This window comes from Mirounga angustirostris, unplaced genomic scaffold, assembly GCF_029215605.1.
Source record: "Mirounga angustirostris isolate CCGP_5_RB_7025 unplaced genomic scaffold, mMirAng1.0.hap1 SCAF_5, whole genome shotgun sequence".
NCBI lineage: Eukaryota > Metazoa > Chordata > Mammalia > Carnivora > Phocidae > Mirounga > Mirounga angustirostris.
The window spans coordinates 161,889,309-161,909,367 of NW_026991713.1; the positions used below are offsets into that span (position 1 = coordinate 161,889,309).

At 56.7% G+C, this 20,059-nt stretch overlaps 1 protein-coding gene across 1 annotated transcript; it reads left to right on the forward strand.

Moving 5' to 3' along the window:
- The first annotated feature begins 3,433 nt into the window (after window positions 1-3,433).
- On the forward strand, window positions 3,434-16,860 carry IL21R (interleukin 21 receptor). The gene is made up of 8 exons (XM_045870776.2): window positions 3,434-3,482; window positions 5,909-6,011; window positions 8,495-8,694; window positions 11,510-11,655; window positions 12,698-12,875; window positions 13,155-13,239; window positions 14,170-14,254; window positions 15,963-16,860. Exons 1-8 carry the CDS (start codon window positions 3,434-3,436, stop codon window positions 16,728-16,730), a joined length of 1,614 nt encoding a protein of 537 aa, XP_045726732.1. The 3' UTR covers window positions 16,731-16,860.
- Window positions 16,861-20,059: the final 3,199 nt, after the last annotated feature.

Genomic DNA, 20,059 nt, shown 5'->3' on the forward strand with positions numbered 1-20,059 from the left:
AGTTTGCCTTAAACAACCTGATACTCTTTAATCCCCCTTTTAAATGAAGGCAATCTGGATTTCCCAACTTCTCAGTTTTAAGCGGGAGATAGCATCTCACTCACATTCGATTACTGTCTTCTGTTTGCCTCCTATTTAGTTTTACGGTTAATCGATCGTTTTGTTTAAGAAACACATAACATCTACAATTATGTTGGACACTGTCCCTGATGTTTTACAAATACTAATTTACTTCTCCCAAGGACCCCCGAGGTGGGCACTGTTACTAGTATGTCCATTTTACAGATGAGGACTCTGAGGCCCAGGAAGGTTAAGTAAACTTCTCCGAGGTCCCACAGCCTGTAAATGGCAGTGCTGGGATTTGAGCTGAAGCAGGCTGGCCCGGAGTCTGCGTTCTAACGACCATAGTACACACAGTCTCTCCATTTCATACTAGTTCCCTGTTGATTGTAGGGATATATTTTCTTTTGAGACATGTTTATTGGAGTAAACTTGGGAGGAAAGGTAAAGATAAATAGCAAGTAGATAATAGCACCGGTGAAAACCTTGAAAGCCGTAAGTGGCAGGAGTTCTGGAACATTCCAACATGGCTTCATGGATGCAAGGGCAGAGCAAGGGGGCCGTGAAGACTGAGTTTAGAGGGATGGGAGGAGGGGAGGTGTTCAAGGAGAAGACTCAGCACAGGAATTTGCCTCGTGCAAAGGTGGAGAGGCATGACGGGGCCTCAGGTGCTAGGGGGAGGCTGAGTAATTCAGAGTAGCTGGCCAGTAACTGCAAGAACCCAGCACCCTTGTATAGCACTTTCCGGTTCATAGAGCACTGTCACATCTGCTTTCCACTGACCCCTTTTAACTGCCAGGTGCAGTGAGCATGATTGTCCCCATTTTAGAGATGATAACCAGGGTCAGAGAAATACCAGAAAAAAATTTTTGTTATTTTTTGCTCCAAGTTACTCTGGCTTCCAGTTCTGGGCCCTTTGCTCTATTCCACTGTATCAGTTATCTTTGGTAGCAAGCAACAGAAACATAATTCACATGGTTGAGCAAAATAGGGTGGGTGGTTTTGGGGGGGGCGGGGTTTATGTAAAGGAAAAGTCCAAGTGTGGACATCAGATACGGCTGGATCCAGGTCCTCAAATAATGCCATGGGGACTCTGGGTCCATATTTCTCAGCTTTTGAGAAAATTTCAAGCAGGCCCTCCCTGAGAAGTGACAAAGATGGCTGCCAGCTTCCAGCAGGGAGCCAAAAAAGTACCTCTTTACTAGAGTTCTAGGAAAATCCCCAGACTGCTCTCATTCTCCTTGCTTGGGTTGGTGTCCATCCCTGATCCATTCAATGCGGCCAGGCAGGTGGGATGCTGTCTTGGCCAGGTCTGGGTCAGGTGCATCCCCTCTATCCCCAGGCACCTGTGTGTCATATGTGCAGAGCTGAGGAATTTGGAAGGATGAAGAGCCTTGAATCTGGGCAAGGGAGTTGGTGATTTATCCTGTGGTCCAGATGGAGCCTCTGGGGAGCCTCTGGGGAGTGACATAGACAGAGCTATGCCAGGCCTGGTACTGGGGTCAGAGGTGTGGACCTGCCAGTGAGGGGCAGATAGGAACCCCACCTCCCATGATGGGTAAGTGTGATAAGAGGGCTCCTGCAGGCCTTGGGCCAAGCAAGATCAGTGTTCCTTAAAGGAGATTTAAAAGGTTGTTGACCCAACATTGTTTTAATAGCGATGTTATTCATTTTAAGATGTACTGGAGAAAAAATATACAACTATGAATATTATTGCTTAGGATGAGGCTGGAGCTGGATTTTTTAAATAAGCTCATTTATAGAAAACATTAAATAAATGATAGCACACACGATCTACAAATATGGCCAACATTTTGAAAGTGAGAAATTTAGGGACCTCTTGGCTAGATCATTCTGGGGCCCCTCTACTTCTGATGCTCTAAATTCTCTATCCGTCACAGCTGTTTGTTGAGTGTTTACGTGTCAGGGGCCATGCCCAGGGTTTTCTGCAAAATGCTTCCTTGAATTCTTACAAGAATCTGGGAAGCAAGCTTTACTCTCTCTACAGGGCTCAGACAGGGGGAGTGACCGGCCCAGAGCAACACAGCTGGTGACCTGACCTCTCAGGGTGCGTTGCCACTGTTTGCTGGGTGACTTATTAGGGAACTCAGAAGGAGTTCTCAGTGGGGCCAGAGTAGGGTCTGGGGGAACCCAGGGATGGGGGGGTCTTCCCATTGTGGGCTCAGAGATGGTGTCTGGAAGAAGTCATGCCTGCAACTTTGTTCCTGCATGGGGCATCCCTCTAGGCTCCAGTTCCTGTTACAATCCTGTAACCAGGGGCCAGTCTGGGTGGGGCTCCTCAGCCTGGACAGGTGGATGCCCCCTTACCCACCCAGCCTCTGGCTGGCACCTCCCCAAGCAGACATAGAGCTGGGGGTGCTGTGGGCATTGCCAGCCTGGTGGGTCACTCCTTTGCCAAAGGCACCAGCGTCTGCTCCCCCTGGGGAGGTCCATGCCGTTCTCCAAAGAGGCATCTCCTGCATCTCATCCAGATCAGGGAGTCAGGCTCACCTCCATGGGGTCCGGCCTGGGTTCTCCGGATGCTTTCCAGTGCACTCGCTAACCTGGGCTCTGTGACTGAGTAAGGAGCCTTGTTATCGGGCTAACCTTATCTTAGGTATCCAGTAGGGGTCTTCTTTGTGGGCTAACTTTGGATCTGTTATTCAGTAAGAAGCCAATCTATTGGGCTAACGTCAACAAGGGTGTTTTATGGAAAGAAGGACTCAAGATTTCTGCTTGTCAAATACCGCTTTCCAACCAACTTCCCCTCCCTGCCTCCCTGCCTCCCTGCCTCTCTCTTTTTCAGGTGGATAAATGCCCACGTTTACTCTCACGCATAGCGCTACATCCTTAGGCTTCCAGGGGCAGGAGAGCAGCTAGCTAGGAGCCTCCCTCTAAATTCACCTCTCAGGGGCATCTGGGTGGCTCAGTCATTAACCGTCTGCCTTCAGCTCAGGTCATGATCCCAGGGTCCTGGGATCGAGTCCCACATCGGGCTCCCTGCTCGGTGGGAAGCCTGTTTCTCCCTCTCCCACTCCCCCTGCTTGTGTTCCTGCTCTCACTGTGTCTCTCTCTGTCAAATAAATAAATAAAATCTTTAAAAAAATAAAATAAAATAAATCACCTCTCATTTGGGACTGTGTTAGGGGACAGGAAGAAGGTGGGAGAAATGGGGTCCAAGGGGCGAGTCAGCCACTTCTAAGGGGCAGGAATCCTTGGGACCCTCCACGGGCTCCTCCAACTCTTATTTTTCTGAGAATCTGAAGTAAGTCTTCCAAGGGAGGACCAGAGGGATGCTGTTCAGTGTCCCTTGGTCCCCAGGCCCAGGTGCACCCTCTCACTCTAAGTCTCTTCCAGGATCCTGAGAGTCAGCATGCCTTGTGGCTCAGCGGTCGCTCTGCTCCTGCTAATGCTCCAGGGTGGTGAGTATCTGCCCCAAGGTCTGCAGGTGGGGAGGGCCAAGCTGGTCCATAGGCTCCAGGGCACGGCTAGAGGCCAGAGTCTGTGGCATCTGCTCACTTGGGCTGGCCTAGCCAGCTCTCCGTCAACTAGAACCTGTCCCTCCAGAGAGCCCTATGGCTCATGTGAATCCCACAGGGACCAGACCACCAGCTGAGGTCTTCATATCTCACTGCAGGGACAAGAAACTTGATTCTCTGTCCACAGCTCTCTGACTTGGCTGGCTCCCAACCCTCAGAGGGAGGAAGTCCTGCTTTTGGTCTAACCTCAATTTCTCTTTGTGCAATGACTCTCCTAGGAGATGTTTATCAACAATCACAGAATCCTCAGCAGACACTGATGGTCCCCAGCTGGGGGTGGGCAGGAGGAAAGGAGGTGGAGAAAGGGAGGGGGAAGAGAGGTAGCCAAACCTTGGAAGGCACCCCCAGGGGGCCAAAGGATGTTGCAGTCAGAGGGAGAGAAGCTAGTGACCAGAGCTGGGAAAAGCCAAGAGTTAGATTTGGGCTCAGAGATCAGGGAGGCCTTCCCAGAGGAGGCGGGGATGCAGCATACAGGCTCAAATGGGGGTTGGACTGGAGGCAGGGGTCCCTCAGCCTCTGCTCTGCTGATTCTGCATTTCTCTCTGGTTTTTACCGAAAGACCCAGAACCTCAAATAGCTTCTTCAGGAAACAGATGTCTGGCTCTTTTATTTTCCCCTTCTGAGTGACCAGCACTCCGTCCTGGGTCACCCGCCAGGGCGCCACACACATCCCATGAGCACAAATACCAAGTCCCTGATGCACCCACATATCCCCCCTGCCCTCCAAGGGGCCAGTGTCCCCAGCTTACAACGAGGGCCTCGGAGCAGTCGTGAGTCACGTGTCCACCGTTCTGGCCTCTCAGGGCCTCTTGCATGTTCTGATAACCCTGGACGAGGGAGGCCCCGGGGCTGTCTGCCCGGGGGTTGGGCTACAGACCAGGGGACTGGGTCCTTTGTGCCACATCCATGCTAGCTCAGGGGCTGCTGTCCCCTCCGCAGTGTTCCAGTTCAAGATTGGGACTAACCTTGTCAAGCCCTTGGTGACCTTGAGCCTAGCTAGGAACGGTAGCTCCTCCCCCAAGTTCTAGAACCCTGAGCTAGAACAACCAGGGTATAAACTGGGAGAATACATAGCCACATGCTGGCTCCCGCAGCCCCAGGCTTAGGCCCCACCAAAATCAGTCCTCTTTTCTCCACCAAGTGCCTTCACTGGCCTCCTATGCCCACCGGCAGACCCCGTGCTCCTCCCTGGGGGAAGGCTCCTCCTAGCGCAGGACTCACTGCCACAGCTCAGATCCCTTGGTGGTGGCTGCTGGGCCACCTGTGTTGAGGGGGATTCTGAGGGTCACCCGAGGGAGAGAGTGCTGTGATCGATTAGTGATGTCTGCTCCGTGTGCAACAATAGCACAGATGAGACTTTTCTTTCCCAGGTGAGAATCTCAGCAGCCCAGACGCAGAGAGACAGGAGGTGTGGTCCAGTCTCAGAGCCTCTGGGTCCTTGTCTATAAAATGGCGATGGCAGCCAGCTAAGGGTGCTTCCAACAACAGTCTTCTTGGCTCCGAATCCAGCTTCTGACCTAAAGTGAGGGCCAGGCAGGGAACACACCACCACCCCTTGGGTCTTCATTAGTCGAGGAAAAATAGGAAAGAGCCACTAAGAATGAATCCACTTAAAAAGGGGAACGAGTTACTGGTAAATAGTTGGAGGGTAGGCGGGGGAGAAATAGCAGTGTTGGTACTTAATCTTACAGAACAAAACTCAGCGCAAACTTACTATATTTATTTTGTTGCAAATTTAGATTATGGTTGCATGGAAATTTCGATTATGGTTGCATGGAAATTTCGATTATGGTTGCACCTATAATTTTAGAACAAAGGGGAGCCATTAACGTTGGGGGTGGGAGAGCATGAAGTCTCCCGACAAAACAGCCTGAGTGAGCAGTCCTTGTGTCACTTGGCGGCAGTGGTCGTGGTGGCGGTTTGGCCAGTAGGCTAATACGGACATTCCGTCAAAAGTTTTCGAGGACTTCTTGGTTTGGGTTGTTTTCCTCCTCCCTTGACGTACTTCCGGCCTCCCTGAGGTCTGTGTCCCAGCTGCTGTGAATCATTACAATTCACATGTGGAGCATCCTGTCTCAATAGCCAGCCTTGAGACTCAGGGGTCACATAAAGAATACTCAGGTGGCAGGGACCCCCCTTCCCCAAGCCCACATCTTAGAGGCCCTGTGCGTTGCCATATTTGTCCTGGCCCTGGGGACCCGTGCCTCCAGTCAGCCTCCAGCCCTTGAGGGGGCAAAGGGGGGAGGCACCACGCAAGCTCTGGACAGCCTTGCCCCCCATGACAGCCTCTGTCTCCCCTAATCTTCCAGCCTGGGGTTGCCTAGACCTCGTCTGCTACACCGATTACTTACAAACAGTCACCTGCACCCTAGAGACAAGGACCCTCCAGCCCGGCACGCTCACCCTCACCTGGTAAGTGGCCGGACCTCAGCAGCCCTGGGGATGCTACTCAGGGTAGCCACAGGAGGGCTGGGGTGAAGCAGGGCCGCTGGGGACCACAGACCGAGGGGGACCTACTGTGTGCCCTGCAGATAGTTTAACAATCAATATAATAGGTCCACTTCCTGAGGGTTCTCTCAGCAAGGTCACCAACTCTGGCTCTTTTATTTCGGTTTTGCCCCAAGAAAGATGGTTCGTTAGCGGGGAATCGCCCGGCCACCTTACAGACGGCCACGCGGGGCTCACGGGGCTCGTCCAGAGCGTGCAGCTGAGAGGCCACGGGGCGGTTCCGTCCGCCTCCAAAGGCCATACTCTCTTGCCCACACAGCCCTAACTGTGTGGGGCTTTTTTTAAGGATTTATTTATTCATTTTAGAGAGGAGGGGAGAGAGGGGCAGAGGGAAAGAACCCCAAGCAGACTCCGTGCTGAGCACGGAGCCCAAACCGGGGCTCGATCCCACGACCCCGAGATCATGGCCTGAGCCGAAACCAAGAGTCGGTGAATGGTGGAGCTGGGATTCAAACAGGCAGCCTGATTCCAAAATCCACAGGCCCCTATTAGTCCACATTGTTAAAGAACGGTGAGAGGAGGCTTGGCTCAAGACCACTGCCAGAGGCGCAGGGACCCTGCATATGGGGCTTTGCAGTCGGGGGAGAGATCGGGCTCAACCCCAAATACAAGGAAAAGGGGAGATTTAGAGCCAAGGAGCAGGGTGGGGTCAGTGGATGGAAAATTACCAAGAGGCCACATCAAGGGGAAAGGGGGTGGGTTCTGGCTACATGACGTCACAGGGTTCTTGCTGACGGCAGCCCAGGCTGGTCAGACGTCACCCGGGGGATGAGGTGGAGGACAGGAGAGATGACATGGAAGCCCAAAGGTCAGGGCCTCGTCGAGGAAAGTGCTCAGAGGAGCCTGAACAGAGCTTGCTCAAGGAGAGAATCTTTGTTCATAAGCTGCTCAGGATTAAGAAAATCTGTCATCCTCAATTCATTCATACATTCATTCATCCAGAACACATTTATTGACCTCCTGCTAGACACTTGCAGGTACTGGGGGTTCAGCAGAGCCCAAGACTGAGGAGGTCCCAGAAGTTCTGCAGCAGGGTGTGTCTGGGGAAATAGACAATAAACACATAAGCAGCCATCAGGAAGCTTTCTGATGACAGCGAGTGCTATAAAGAACAGGAACCAGGGCCACGGGGTCCAGAGAGAGTGACAAGGGGGTGGGCAGTCAGGGAAGGCCTCTCTGTTTGAGGAGGAGGCAGCCAGTGAGCATTCCAGGGAGAGGGCACTGCCCATGCAAAGGCCCTGAGGTGGGGAAGAACTGGTGAGTTTGAGGAATAGCGAGGAAGTCAGTGTGGCCAGAGTGGAGTGAGTCAGTGTGAGGGAGAATACAAGCAGGGGTGAGCAGGAGGCCGAGGCCAGATTGCCCTGTATGGGTGGTGAGAAGTCACTGGAGGATTTTAGGCATGGGAGCGACAGGGGTTTTTTAAAGGCCCCCCTGGCTCCTGTGCAAGAGACTTGCATTGACTGAGCAGAAGTTTCTTTTTTTTTTTTTTTTTTTTAAAGATTTTATTTATTTACTTGACAGAGAGAGACACAGCGAGAGAGGGAACACAAGCAGGGGAAGTGGGAGAGGGAGAAGCAGGCCTCCCTTGGAGCAGGGAGCCCGATGCGGGGCTCGATCCCAGGACCCTGGGATCATGACCCAAGCCGAAGGCAGTCGCTTAACCAACTGAGCCACCCAGGCGCCCCTGAGCAGAAGTTTCTATTCTAACAAATATTTAGCAGAGAACAGAGTCTACACATCCATACTGGCCTTGAAGGGTAGTCATGTTCAGAGCCTGAAGGTGTAGGTAGGGAAATAAATATCTGTTGAACTCCTATACATACTTAAAAACCCATCACTTAATGCCTAGTGGGAGTAAAAAGACCAGAGCAGTGCTCCCAACCCCATACCAAAAGCCTCCCTGGAATTTCAGCCAGAGCAGGGGATGAGGTTCATTTGGTTCTTACCTTGGCCTTCAGCCCAGGTACTCACTGGGTATCCCGTGGATGTTGGGTGGAAGGAGGGCAGGAAGGAGACCTGAGGTGCTTAGCATCCTTCCTATAGGACCGTGATCCAGCTGATGGGATTGGCAGGGACAGACTTAGACTCAGTCTAGGCAAGAATGGCCCAAATTTCCAAAGTTGCAAGTTGTTGCCCTGTGTGAGGTGGTGAGTTCCTCGTTCCTTGGAGGCCCACAAGCCAAGCCCGGACGCAACCCATCAGGGATGCTTTGTGGGAGGGAACACCTTCCCTGGGAAAGTGTTGGTGGACCAGGTGACCCCCGCCCCAGCCTCAACTCAAATCCCCCCCCCAGCCCCACCTCAAATCCCCCCCCAGCCCCGAGCTTCTGGCCGTGTGCACGGAGTCCCACCGGCCTCCAGGCATGACTGGCTGCTCTGTCCTTGAAGGCAAGACCCATATGGAGAGCTGGAGGATGAGGTCACCTCCTGCAGCCTCCACCGGTCCTCCCACAATGCCACGCACGCAGAGTACACATGCCACATGGATGTGTTTCACTTCATGGCCGACGACATTTTCAGTGTCAACATCACAGACCAGTCCGGCAGGTCCTCCCAGGAGTGTGGCTGCTTCGTCCTGGCTAAGAGCAGTGAGTATTCCCGGGGACCCCAGAGCAGAGGAGAACCCAGGCCAGGGCTGAGCCCCATGCGCCGCGGGCTGGCTCGCCGCCATCATCAAAACTGACCTGTCCTAGGAGCTCATTTCTCCTTCGAGTTTGTTCCGTAGAAGCGCAACCAAGGCGTGATGGGTTGATACCTAGGTTTGGGCCTTAACCAAAGAGAGGCAGCTGAGGCCTGAAACGGAGCTGGACCGGGGCCCAGGACCTGCCCCTCTGTGACCCCAGACTGGCTCACTGTTTGTCGAGTGAGGGCCCTTCTGGGCTTCTGCCCCCATTTTGAGGCAAGCGGGGGAGGCCGTGTCACAGGAGAAAGGCTTCCCTGAGATTTCTCCTGTTTATTAGCTCCGAGGCCCAGAGTTTCCCTCCACCCTGGAGGAAGGGAGGAGGCCTGGCTGGGGAAATCAGCTGTTCTTTGGGTCCAGAGCCAGGGCAGGGCAGGGAAGAGCACAGGAGGTAACTGTGAGTGTGTGTGTGCCCCCAAAGGGGAACGTCCAGGGAGCGGGTGAGAGGCCCGTGCCCAGAGGCATGTAAGCGGACCTCGAAGAGAGACCTGCCCTTGGGGAGGCTCAGACCCTGCGGCCTGGGAGCGTATCCCCAGATTCCCACAGTGGGGCAAGAAGATAAGAGGACATCTGTCATTCACACTCTGGGGGTCCAGGTTTACGCCACTTTGCAAACAGAGGGCGTGCACAGAGCTTCACGTATACCCAGACACACCCAGACTCATACACATGCACCCACACACTCTAAATCCCCCCTCAGATGCACAGATGTCTTACCAACAACTCCTGGCCTGGACAGCTTGGACAGATGATGCTCACGCTCTCTCTCAGACACATGCTGATGCGTGCACACGCATGCACACGCATGCACACACATGCTCACTTGGTCATCTGGACCCAGGCATGGCAAGCTTATGGAGCAGGGCCACCTTCCTGCCTCTGGGGGAGCTGGGGTGGGCAGCATCCCCACCCCTCCCCTGCAGAGCAGAGTGCAGGGCAGAGAAGGAGCTGCTTTGCCTTGCAGGGGACTCCAAGTCACGGTTCCCTCCGACCCCTCCCTCCAGCCCTCCCTGCCAGGGTCTGAGGCCCACCTGTGCCCAGATGTGGCAGAAGGTGGCATTCGGCTCCCCGCCCACTCCGGCCCTTTCCTCCTCCTGGGCACCAGGCTCCGCAAACATCCGAATCCCTCCCTGAATCAGTCCACGCCACCCAGCCCATGCCACACAGGGAAGTGGAGAGCTCCACCCGGCCTGGGGAAGACGGAAGAGGGTTTAAGAACGAGTCCAGTCCAAATGGACCCATGGCTCAAAGACAGAAAAGCCCTCGATGGGGCCCCGGGAATGTGCACCTTCTCCCAACTCGAGCAGAGAAGTAAGCAGCTTTAGAGTTCCTTTTTGCAACCCCTGAAAGCTTCGTTTGTTGATTTAATAAGTATTTCTCCAGGGCCTCTGTGCACCTGTTCTGTCCTGGGAGCCGTGGGCACAACGTTGACCCAAGAGAACAAAACCCCGGCCCCAAGCAGCTCAGATCCCAGAAAAGGGGCGGATGGTGAACAGGATCACACAGGGAAATGCAGAAAATGTTAGATGTTGGCAAATAAGGTGGAAGAGAAGAAGGGAGCCGGGGGATAGGAGCTTCTGGCTTCTCTCTCCCGGAAGGGACCTCCTTCTGCTACTGAGTTTGGTCCCCGAGAATTGTCACCCCATGAAAGAGGAGCTGGGGAGCTGGTACCGTTTTACAAGAGAAGAAATGAAGGCATCTAACCGTGTTGTATCCCGCTCACTTTCATGAAACAAATTTGGGATGGAGCAGAATGGGAGGCCCGGCTTTGACCTTTGCCTGGGAAGCACCCAGGAGGGTGTGGTGCTGTGACTCAGGCCTCTGCCCTTGCACTTTCCAGAAGTCTTGGAACGCAGGGCCACTGAGGAGGGTCAGACTGCTCTGCAGACAGCCCGGCAGGAGCTCGGTACTGTTCGCTTTCGCCATTAGCATTAATGAATATTAATGATATCTCATTAGCATTAATGCTAATCAGAGTCTGGCTTCTCTGGGAAGCTGCAGCTAAAAGAAAATGATGTCATCGTTTAGAACAGAAACGCAGAACTGGTTCCTCTGGCCCACACGTCGCTTAGCAAGTTTTTGGATTAGGAGCTAACTTTATTCTTTTTTTAGGATTTTTAATTTATATATTTGAGAGAGCGTGTGCATGCACGAGAGAGATTGAGAGAGAGAGAGGCATGGGCGGGGGCGGGGGGGATGGGGGGGCAGAGGCTGGGGAAAGGGGAGAAGCAGACTCCCCGCTGAGCAGAGAGCCAGACAGGGGGCTCGATCCCAGGACCCCAGGATCATGACCTGAGCCAAAGGCAGACACTTAACCGACTGAGCCACCCAGGCGCCCGGATTAGTAACAAACTTTAATGTTGGAGAGAGCTTTCCCCCATGTGGGATTCCAGGCTGTTCTCTGGCCACCCTGGTCTGCAGCCCTGCCCAGCCTGAGTGTGGCATCCTGCTTACATGTCCTCAGACCCCAAACCTGCTTCGCCCACTTCTGTTACCCTCCCACCCCTGCGGCTGCAGCTCCAATGTGGTCTGAACTTCTCATTTCTCGGATGCACAAACTGAGGCCCAGAGACAGGGGTTGCCTCGCCCAGAGTCCCACGGGGGTACAGATCCCGACCCACCACCAACACTGGGTCGGGTGTAGAGAACTTCCTGCCACCACATCCTTCTCAGCTGCAGCCCAATCTCACCCCTTTCTTATCTTTCTGGCTTTTCCCTTCAAGTCAAGCCGTCCCCCCCTTTCAACGTGACCGTGACCTTCTTGGGGCATTATAACATCTCCTGGAGCTCCAATTACGATTTCTTCACGCTGAAGGGCAAGCTGCAGTATGAGCTGCAATACAGGAAGCAGGGAGGCCCCGAGGCTCTGGTGAGGCTTGCAGAGACTTGGGGGAAGGAGGGAGGGGAGGCGCCGTGCTGAGCATCTGGGGCGCACTGGTGGTGGGGAGGGGGTTTTGAGCGACAGGTGAGCTGGTGACTCACAGCCAAGAATGGAACCAAGGACCCACCGAGGCTGGAAGCTCTCCCCTCCGCCCTCCCACCCCGTGCTGCCCCCCCTCATTTCTCCCTGGGGTGGGAGGCCCCTCAAAATTCTTTCCTTCATGCCCCTGGTTCCTCGATCAGCATGCCAGAGAGGAAGAGGGTAGCACATCCTCCGTTTTCCTCCCAGAGTCTAGTATAGTCACAGCAGAGGAAGTTTCAGAAATGGGGCCAGCTGGAGCCTTCCCCCTTGGCTTAGAATGGCCACAGGTGAAGAGCTCCAGAAGTTCAATAACCAAGACAGTCCAGTGTTAGAGGGACGATTGTTTCCAAGGTGAAGACTTCTAGAAGTATCCTTGTTTAGAGCGTTGGAGAGTTCCCAAAGGGCCCACTATTCAGAACAGTCACGGCTGAAGCCTTCTAGAATGATCCATCCTTCAGAGAGGTCCCAGTCGAAGAATTTCATACATGTGGTTGTTTGGAATGTCCCCCGTGGAGGGCTTCCAGAGATATCCGTTGCTGAGAGGCCTGTGGTCCAAGACTTACAGAAATGCCTGCTGTTGAGAAGGCCCACTATGGAACAATTCCAAAAGTGACCACTGTCTGGAAGGCTGCTGGTTAAAGATTCTGGTTAAAGAGGGGCCACTGCTACTCCTGGGCTGGTCCCAGGCCTCGCCGGGAGGGTCCCCTGCCAGGACTGTGAGGGGAGAGCTGGGGTCAGAGAGAAACAAGGTCTAGGCAGTGCCCGTGGCTCTGTGCCGCCCCCACCGGAGTGGACGGGACGCAAGCTGAGCCTGGTCTTGTGGAGGGAGCGGGGCCTTTGCAGGAGACCCTCAGCCCCTCTCGGGGCGGCTGGGAAAGGGTGCTTCTGCTGGAGGCCGGGGCTGGCCTGGCTGAGCCTGACCCGGTGCATCCTCCCTGTGTGCTGGCAGGGTGTCCGGAGAAAGCTGATCTCGGTGGACTCGAGGAGCGTGTCTCTCCTTGCCTTGGAGTTCCAGAGTAACTCGAGCTATGAGGTGCAGATCCGCGCAGGGCCCCAGCCCGGCTCCTCCTTCCAGGGGACCTGGAGCGAGTGGAGTGACCCGGTCACCTTTCACACCCAGCCGGAAGGTAGGTGTGGCTCCTGGCAGGGCGCTTGGTGCTCTTCATAACTCCTTGCAGTGGGAATTATTATCCCCATTTTGCAGATGGGAACACAGAGGCCCAGTGAGATGAAGTGGCTTGCCTGGGGTGGGGGTGGGAGCAGAATCCCAGACCGCCCCACTTCCAGGCCCCTGCGGCCTTCCCATGCCCTCCACACCAGCCCAGACCCATTGCCCCCCACACCCGCCCCACATGGCCTCTGGGAGAGGTGGGCTCCACTTTACCCAGTGTTTGCTTCCTTCCCAGAGATAAAGGGAGGCTGGCACATTTACCTGCTCTATCTCCTCCCCATCCTCGTCTTCTTAGGCCTGAAGATCCACCTGCCTTGGAGGTAAGGCCAGGGATTCAGGGAGGCAGGGGGAGGGGGTCAGCCTGGGCCAAAGCCCCTCTATAACCACCCAGGGTTGGGGGACACAGCCTGTCATCGCGACAGTGGTCATGACAATGATGGTGATGAGAAACAGCTCCTGTTCACTGGGCACCGTGCAGCGCGCCCACCTCACCTTCACCTTCAAGCCTTAGGAGCTTGCCATTCGGGACTTACCTCCCCTGGACAAATGGGGCAAAAGCAGGGAAGCACAGACCTGGCAAAGAACTTGCCCAAAGCCGCACAGCTCTGAGGTGGAGTCTGCCCCAGTGCTCATGACAGTGACCTAGGCTATGATCTTGTCCGGTGACGTTTATGCTTTGCATCCCGGAGGGGCACGCAGGGCCGCCAGGTCATGGGGGATAATCCACCCCACCCCCTTCCCTTCTGCTCCAACCAGGGTTTGCTGAGCCCTGGGCAAGGGTTGGGGGGATCCGGACACCCGGCTCGATGTGTTCATCTGCATCCAGAGGCTTTGACAGAGATGGAGGCAGAGAAGCTGGAGGGGGAGAGAGCGCGATGCGAATAATAATGAAGATCACGGAGCGCTCTCTGGGTGCTGGGGTGCTGGGGCTCCCCACACCCCTGTGGAACCGGCCCTTTGCTCATCCCTGGTGGTGGAGGAGGAAACTGAGGCTCAGAAGGGGCAGCATTTGCCAGGCACAGAATAGGCAGCCAAGCGCTTAAACTCCGGGCACCTGCATGAGACTTGCTGCCCCCATTTTACAGATGTGGAAGTTGAGGCCCGGGGTAGAGAGGTGGAAGGGAGGTGCGTGCGTGTGCTTTGGGGAGGGGGCTGAGTGTCCTGCAGGACAAAGTTGGGGAGCCCCTGAGTGGGAGGCCAGGCTGCCCTCTGGGGAATGGTGAGGGCTTACCTCGTCTCTGCCCTCCCAGGCTGTGGAAGAAGGTGTGGGGGCAGGTGCCCAACCCACAGAAGTTCTTCCAGCCCCTCTATGTGGGCCACAGTGGAGACTTCAAGGTGAGTGCCCTTCAGCCCGTGACAAACCCTGCGGAGCCTCTTACCCTCTGGGAGCTTACCTCCACCTGCGCCCCAGGACCCCAGCTCCACCCTGCAGGCCCAGAGCGCCCGGGCCCCAGCCAGGCCCCGGTCTCTGCATCTGCAGAGTGCAGGAAATAATTCGGGTGGGGCGGAACTGGTATAAGAATGACAGAAAATCGGGCAGCATCTCCCAACCCAGGAGCCAGGCTGGGGGAAGGGGTGAGCCCGGTGGTTCCTTGAGTCACAAACGGGTCTCCTGCTTCTTTATCAGAAGCCCCCGAGACGGAGCAGGTTCTGGGAAGGGTCTGGCCCCACCTGCCAAATACACCAACCCCCCGCCAAGCCCCAACCACCCGTCACCCGCCGGCGCCCACGGTTGTCTGTGCCCATTTACCGCTCAACACCCACCCCGCGTGGGAGGGCCCGCCGCAGAGAGGATGTGGTGACTTGGGGGTGCAGCCCGCCCACTCCCGCTGAGCCTGGATGTCAGGAAACGTGGACCAGAGCACTGGCTGAGCTCCTGCTGTCTGCCTGGCGCTGCACTGAGCGCCCTCTACCCCCTGCCCCTTCCATCCTGATCGCGGCCCCTGGGTGGGGATGGGGGGTGCTCCATCGTCCACAGGGCACCCCTGGGGAGACCGAGGCTCCGAGTGGGGAAGCGGCTTTCGTGAGGCAGGGGAGCAGCCTGGACTCCCACCCCCACCCCCGGCGGGGAGAGAGACCTTCCTCCTTCCTCTGTACCTTCCCTGAAGCTCAGATACCACACCTATTCGGTGTTTACTCCCCCTATACTCACATGTGCCCGGCGCTCTGCAAGGAGCTTCCGCGATGTGAATGCAACGACTCCTCACCACAGCTCTGGGCAGTGGGTGCTACTGGCAGATGGGGGGCGTCTCACCCGGGGCCTGAGATGTTTTCTGAGGCAGCAGCCTCAAAACTGGGAGATTCTGGTTCTCAGGGGTTTTCACTGCCACTCGGATGGAGACCCTGTGTCATCAGTGTGACCCCAGGCTAGTGAGGGCAGGGTGAGGGATGCTCAGAGCTTGGGGGCGCTGCCTCGGTCCGTCATCGTTCCACATCCCTTACCCACCAAGCACACAGAGGCCTTTCCCAGGGGCTTGTCACCAATTCCCTCCACGTGTTCATTTAGTTAATACACATTTATTGGGCACCGACTGTATGCGAGGCAGTGTGTGAGCCTCCGGGAACACAGCTGGGACCAGAAGAATCGAGGCGTCTGCCCTGGCCAAGTGTCCACTCCAGTGGGGACACCAACAGGAGAATGTTCGTTTTCAAGAAGTGTCCCGGAGGAAATGAAACAGGGGACCGGGTGGCGGCTCTGTCGCCCAGACCTCAGGCCCTCCCGCCCCCATGTCCCTACAACTCAGCAATCTTGGCGCCTGCTACCCAGGCCCTATGAAGACCCCAGGCCCCCGAGCACTGATTGTCTGGCAGGCTACTGAGGGCAGCGGCTCCCTCCTGCAGGTGGGGAAACTGAGGCCCAGGGAGGAAGGGACAGTGGTGAGGAAGGCCCCCGGATAGGGGCGCACCATGGCTCTGACCCCTGGTGCTCTCTTTATCCTCTCATGTCTCTGTCTCTTGCTGGCTCTGTCTGGCTCTATGTCTGTCTGTCCATGCCCTCCTTGCCCCCGTCCTGTCATGACTGTCTCCCTTTCCTCTCACACAGAAATGGGTGGGTGCACCCTTCACTGCCTCCAGCCTGGAGCTGGGACCCCAGAGCCCCGAGGTGCTTTCATCCCTGGAGATGTTCAACCTTTGCCCACCGCAGAGCGCCGCCAAGGGGCCGCAGCCCATGCCTCTGCCGGAGCCCACCGACCTGGTGGAAGCCGACGAGGGGCCTGAGCCGGACTCTTGGGGCCCAGCCCCTGCCATCGCCGGCAGCTTGGGTGGCTCGGCTTATAGCCAGGAGAAGGACCAAGTATACAGCGTACTGTCCATCAACACGGTGACCGTAGCAGACATGGAGGGGCTGTGTGCCTGGTCCTGCACCTGTGGGGATGACGGCTACCCAGCCCTGAACTTGGACACCAGCCTGGAGCCCGGCTCAGGCACTGAGGACCCGCTCTTGGACACCGGGACCACAGTCCTCTCCTGTGGCTGCGTCTCGACTGGTGGCCTTGCCGGGCCGGGAGGCCCTCCTGGCAGCCTCCTTGACCAGCTAAAGCTGCCCCTTGAAGATGAGGCAGGTTGGACCCCAGGCCCGCCGTGGAGTGGCGGGCCCCCCAGAGGGGCGTCTGACAGCGAAACGGGCTCGCCTCCCGCCGGCCTGGACATGGACACTTTTGACAGTGGCTTCGCAGGCTCTGACTGCGGCAGCCCTGTGGAGTGTGACTTCACCAGCCCCCGGGACGAGGGGCCCCCCAGGAGCTACCTCCGCCAGTGGGTGGTCACGGCCCCGCCGACCGAGGGACCCGGGCCCCCGGCCAGCCAGTGAGGCTGACCGGCCGTCCAGAGCCATTCGGCCAGATCCAGAGCTGGACTCACCTGGGCCGTGGGGTAAAGAGGCCTGCGACCTTTGGGCCCCCAGATGGGGCCCCTGAGCCTGGTTGACGCCTGGTGCGCGTGTGTGGCCCCGGGAGCTCACGGGTGTGTCCATGTGCGGGAGCAGGTGCCCGTGGGCACGGAGGCAAGACGCACGTGTGCACACGATGACAGCCTCCCTCCTTTCTGGACGTGGGGCGGCCCCCCACGGACCCTGCCCTGCGGGGCCTGCCTCCAGGAGCCGTGAGAAGTCCCTGCTGTTCCTTTTCACGTCTCAGGGAGACGGGAAGGGGATGGAGTGAGCCCATGGGGACCCTGGCTGTGGGAAGGTTTGTGGGGGCCTCTGGACAGAGGTCTGAATCCCAACTGTGATGCCCCTGGGCTGTGCCACCTTGGGCCAGCCGCTTCCCCTCTCTGGGCTGGCTACTGGGGGGGCCCGCAGGTGGCATGACCCCCCTTGGGGAGAAATCGGTGAGGTCACCCACTGCACAGGCTGCAGCAGAGCAGACCCTCAATAAATTCAGCTTCCTTCCTTCTGGGGCCCAGACCAAGCTTGTGCTGGTGGTGGGCGGGGGTGAGAAAGCAGCCACGGTTTGGGGCTGTCCTGCCCGCAGAGGGGCACTTGGCGGGGCGGGGGACGGTTCCAGGCTTCAAGTCAGCCTGTCCCTTAGAAACAGCCCCCACCGCCAAGATTTGCTGGCTTCGGCTGCCCACTCAGTTATTCCCCTTATGCTCCCAAGAAATATTTATTGGTCATGAGTACATGTGCCGGGTTCTGGGGTACACGGTGCGGGGGGGCTCCTTTGGCACTCGTGGTGGAGGAGGGGCAGACAGGCGGTGAGGACGCAGCCCTCCACTCCTCTGGCATCTTGTTTGCTCATCCCCGGGGATCAGGGGGAAGTCAAGGTCTTGTTGACGATTTCTCAGAGAGTCCGTTCAAAATGCGAATTGAGACGCTAAGAAAATCCATCTTGGCCACGTCTGAAGGCACCTTACCGAACATCAGCGCCACAGACTGCATGCAGCTCATGCTTTAACAAACCAAACCAAAACCAAAAACAGCGAACAAGACCACAGGTTGTTTTCCCAGTCGGGGTGCTCACCTTTGGAGGCGTCTTTTTCAAGCCCGCCAAGCAGGGTTAGGGAGGCCGAGAGTCTGATTCAGCAGGCCGGCCGGCTCCCAGAGCCCGGGGACATCCCTGCCCCAGCCTGGAACTGCCCGGGGCCCTCGTTCTCCCAGGAGGCCGGGCTGCTGGGCGGAACCCAAAGGGGAAAAGCTCTGGTTCGTCTGTCCTCTTGGATGAGCCTGAGCTACCTGCTGGTGGGAGTCAGTCCTGCAGAAAGCCTCACCGTGACTCATCTGTAACATGGGGTGGTTGGGGGGGGGGAGTCCCCGAGAGAGTCCTGGGTACTGAAAGTTCTAGAACATTGATGGTTTCAACCGTGGGGCTGTTGACCTGGGATCAAAGTGAGGCTCAGCTGGGAGCTCGAGTCTGACACGGGAGCACAGTCTGACACAAGCGAGCAGCCCTCATCATCCCCCACTGTCACCCCCCGGGGACACTTGGGCCAAGGTATGCTGTGGTTTTCACATCCTCCTGGGGCCACTGGGTTCCAGGGGCCACCTGAGCCACCGGCTCCCCAGGGGAGTCAGCGCAGCTCTCCCACGCACAGAGCTCTGGGCCGGGGGCCAGGGGGCCAGGAGGCCAGGGGGCCAGGGGGCCAGGGGGCCAGGGCTGGGGCTTGGTCAGGGGCTCTGGCTTGGGCCAGGCGTGGCTCCTCACCGACTCTGTCTCTGAAGGGGACTCAGCTGGTAAGCGGGCTGCAAAGAGGAGGCAGGAGCTGGTCCTCCTGGGAGGGTGGGTTAGCAGGAGGTGGGTGGGTGGGTGATGAGGGACTGGTGGCTACGTGGGCAGGTGGACGGAGAGACGGATGAAGGGATGGTGAAAGGCTAGAAGGAAGAACGCGGATGGACAGGTGGAAACAGATGCTAGAGACCAGGATTGTAAGTCGAATATAAGCCCTACGAGGGCAACAACTTCCTCTGTTTTGTTCCCTGCCCTACCTGCAGCCTGGCACATAGGCACTCAAAAAAGCCCGATTTGTAGGGTGTCGTGTGTGCTTTATTCCCATGGTGTAGACGCTTCCACCATGGCCAATTTCAAGCTACCAACCTGACAACCCCAAGTGGGATTGGGAAGAGATGTGTGTCATCAACCCTCCTAGGTGGTCCGAGCCAGCCCCAGCACCCCACTGACAGGAGCCCCGAGGGGCATCGGGAGGGGCTGGAAGGCTTCAAGGAGGAGGTGGTGGTTGTTGGACTTTGACAAATGGATAGGACTTGTTAGAGGCACCGGCTTTTGTGGCAGAAGGAAGAGCTTGAGCAAGGGCCTGGAGGTGTGACGGAGCCCTGAGCACCTGGAGGTGGGGAAGGTGGCTTCTCGTCACCCAGAGTCCAGGCCACAGTTGCCAGTGACTCTCTTAAGAGAGTCAGGAGGGTTGATAACAACACCCCGTGCACGGAAGCCATGCTCTCCTCCTGGGCCAGCCCTTTTCCATCTGCGGGGTCGGAGAGGGCAGGGCTATCCATGTGACGAATGAAGTGAAGGCGCACAACGGGCCAGAGGCTTGCTGGCCTGAGGTCACACACTGAATTAAAGATCACAGCCAGAACTCGAACTCTGGTCTCCTGACCCCAAATGCAGCTCTTCTTCCCCTTGCTCAGCTGGGAGGGACCTAGGTCAAGAGGGAACACTTGTGGGGTGCCTGTTGCTTCTGTCCATGCAGCGTCCTTGTGGGGCAGCTGACCCCAGCTCTGAGAGTGGCTGACAGACCATTCCATGCCACCCCAACCCCCGCCACACCACTGGTTCTGGGACATACACGTGACTCAAACTGGTCCATGTGCTCTTTCTGCTAGGACTGCCGAGCGGTAGGGATGGACTGAAGCCCGGGGCTGTGGGGTGGGGCCAACACACAAGAAAGCAGAGCTGGGAACAGAGATTGATTCCTGGTAATATCTCTTGAGCTCCTGGATCCAGCCATGCCTGAAACCACATCCCCATGGACTTTTGAGGTACCCAAGTGTGGAAGTCATTATGCTCTTCACCTTCTGGCCCCCTGGTATGGTACCACATGACCAGGACTGGCCAGGGAGTTGCAAGCAGAAGTGGTAAGTCTCACTTCTGGACCAGAGCATGTACCTGACCATTGTGATGTTCTCCCGAGTGTTGTTCCTCTCTGCCACCAGGAGCTGTGACAAATAAGCTGGTGGCTGCTCCA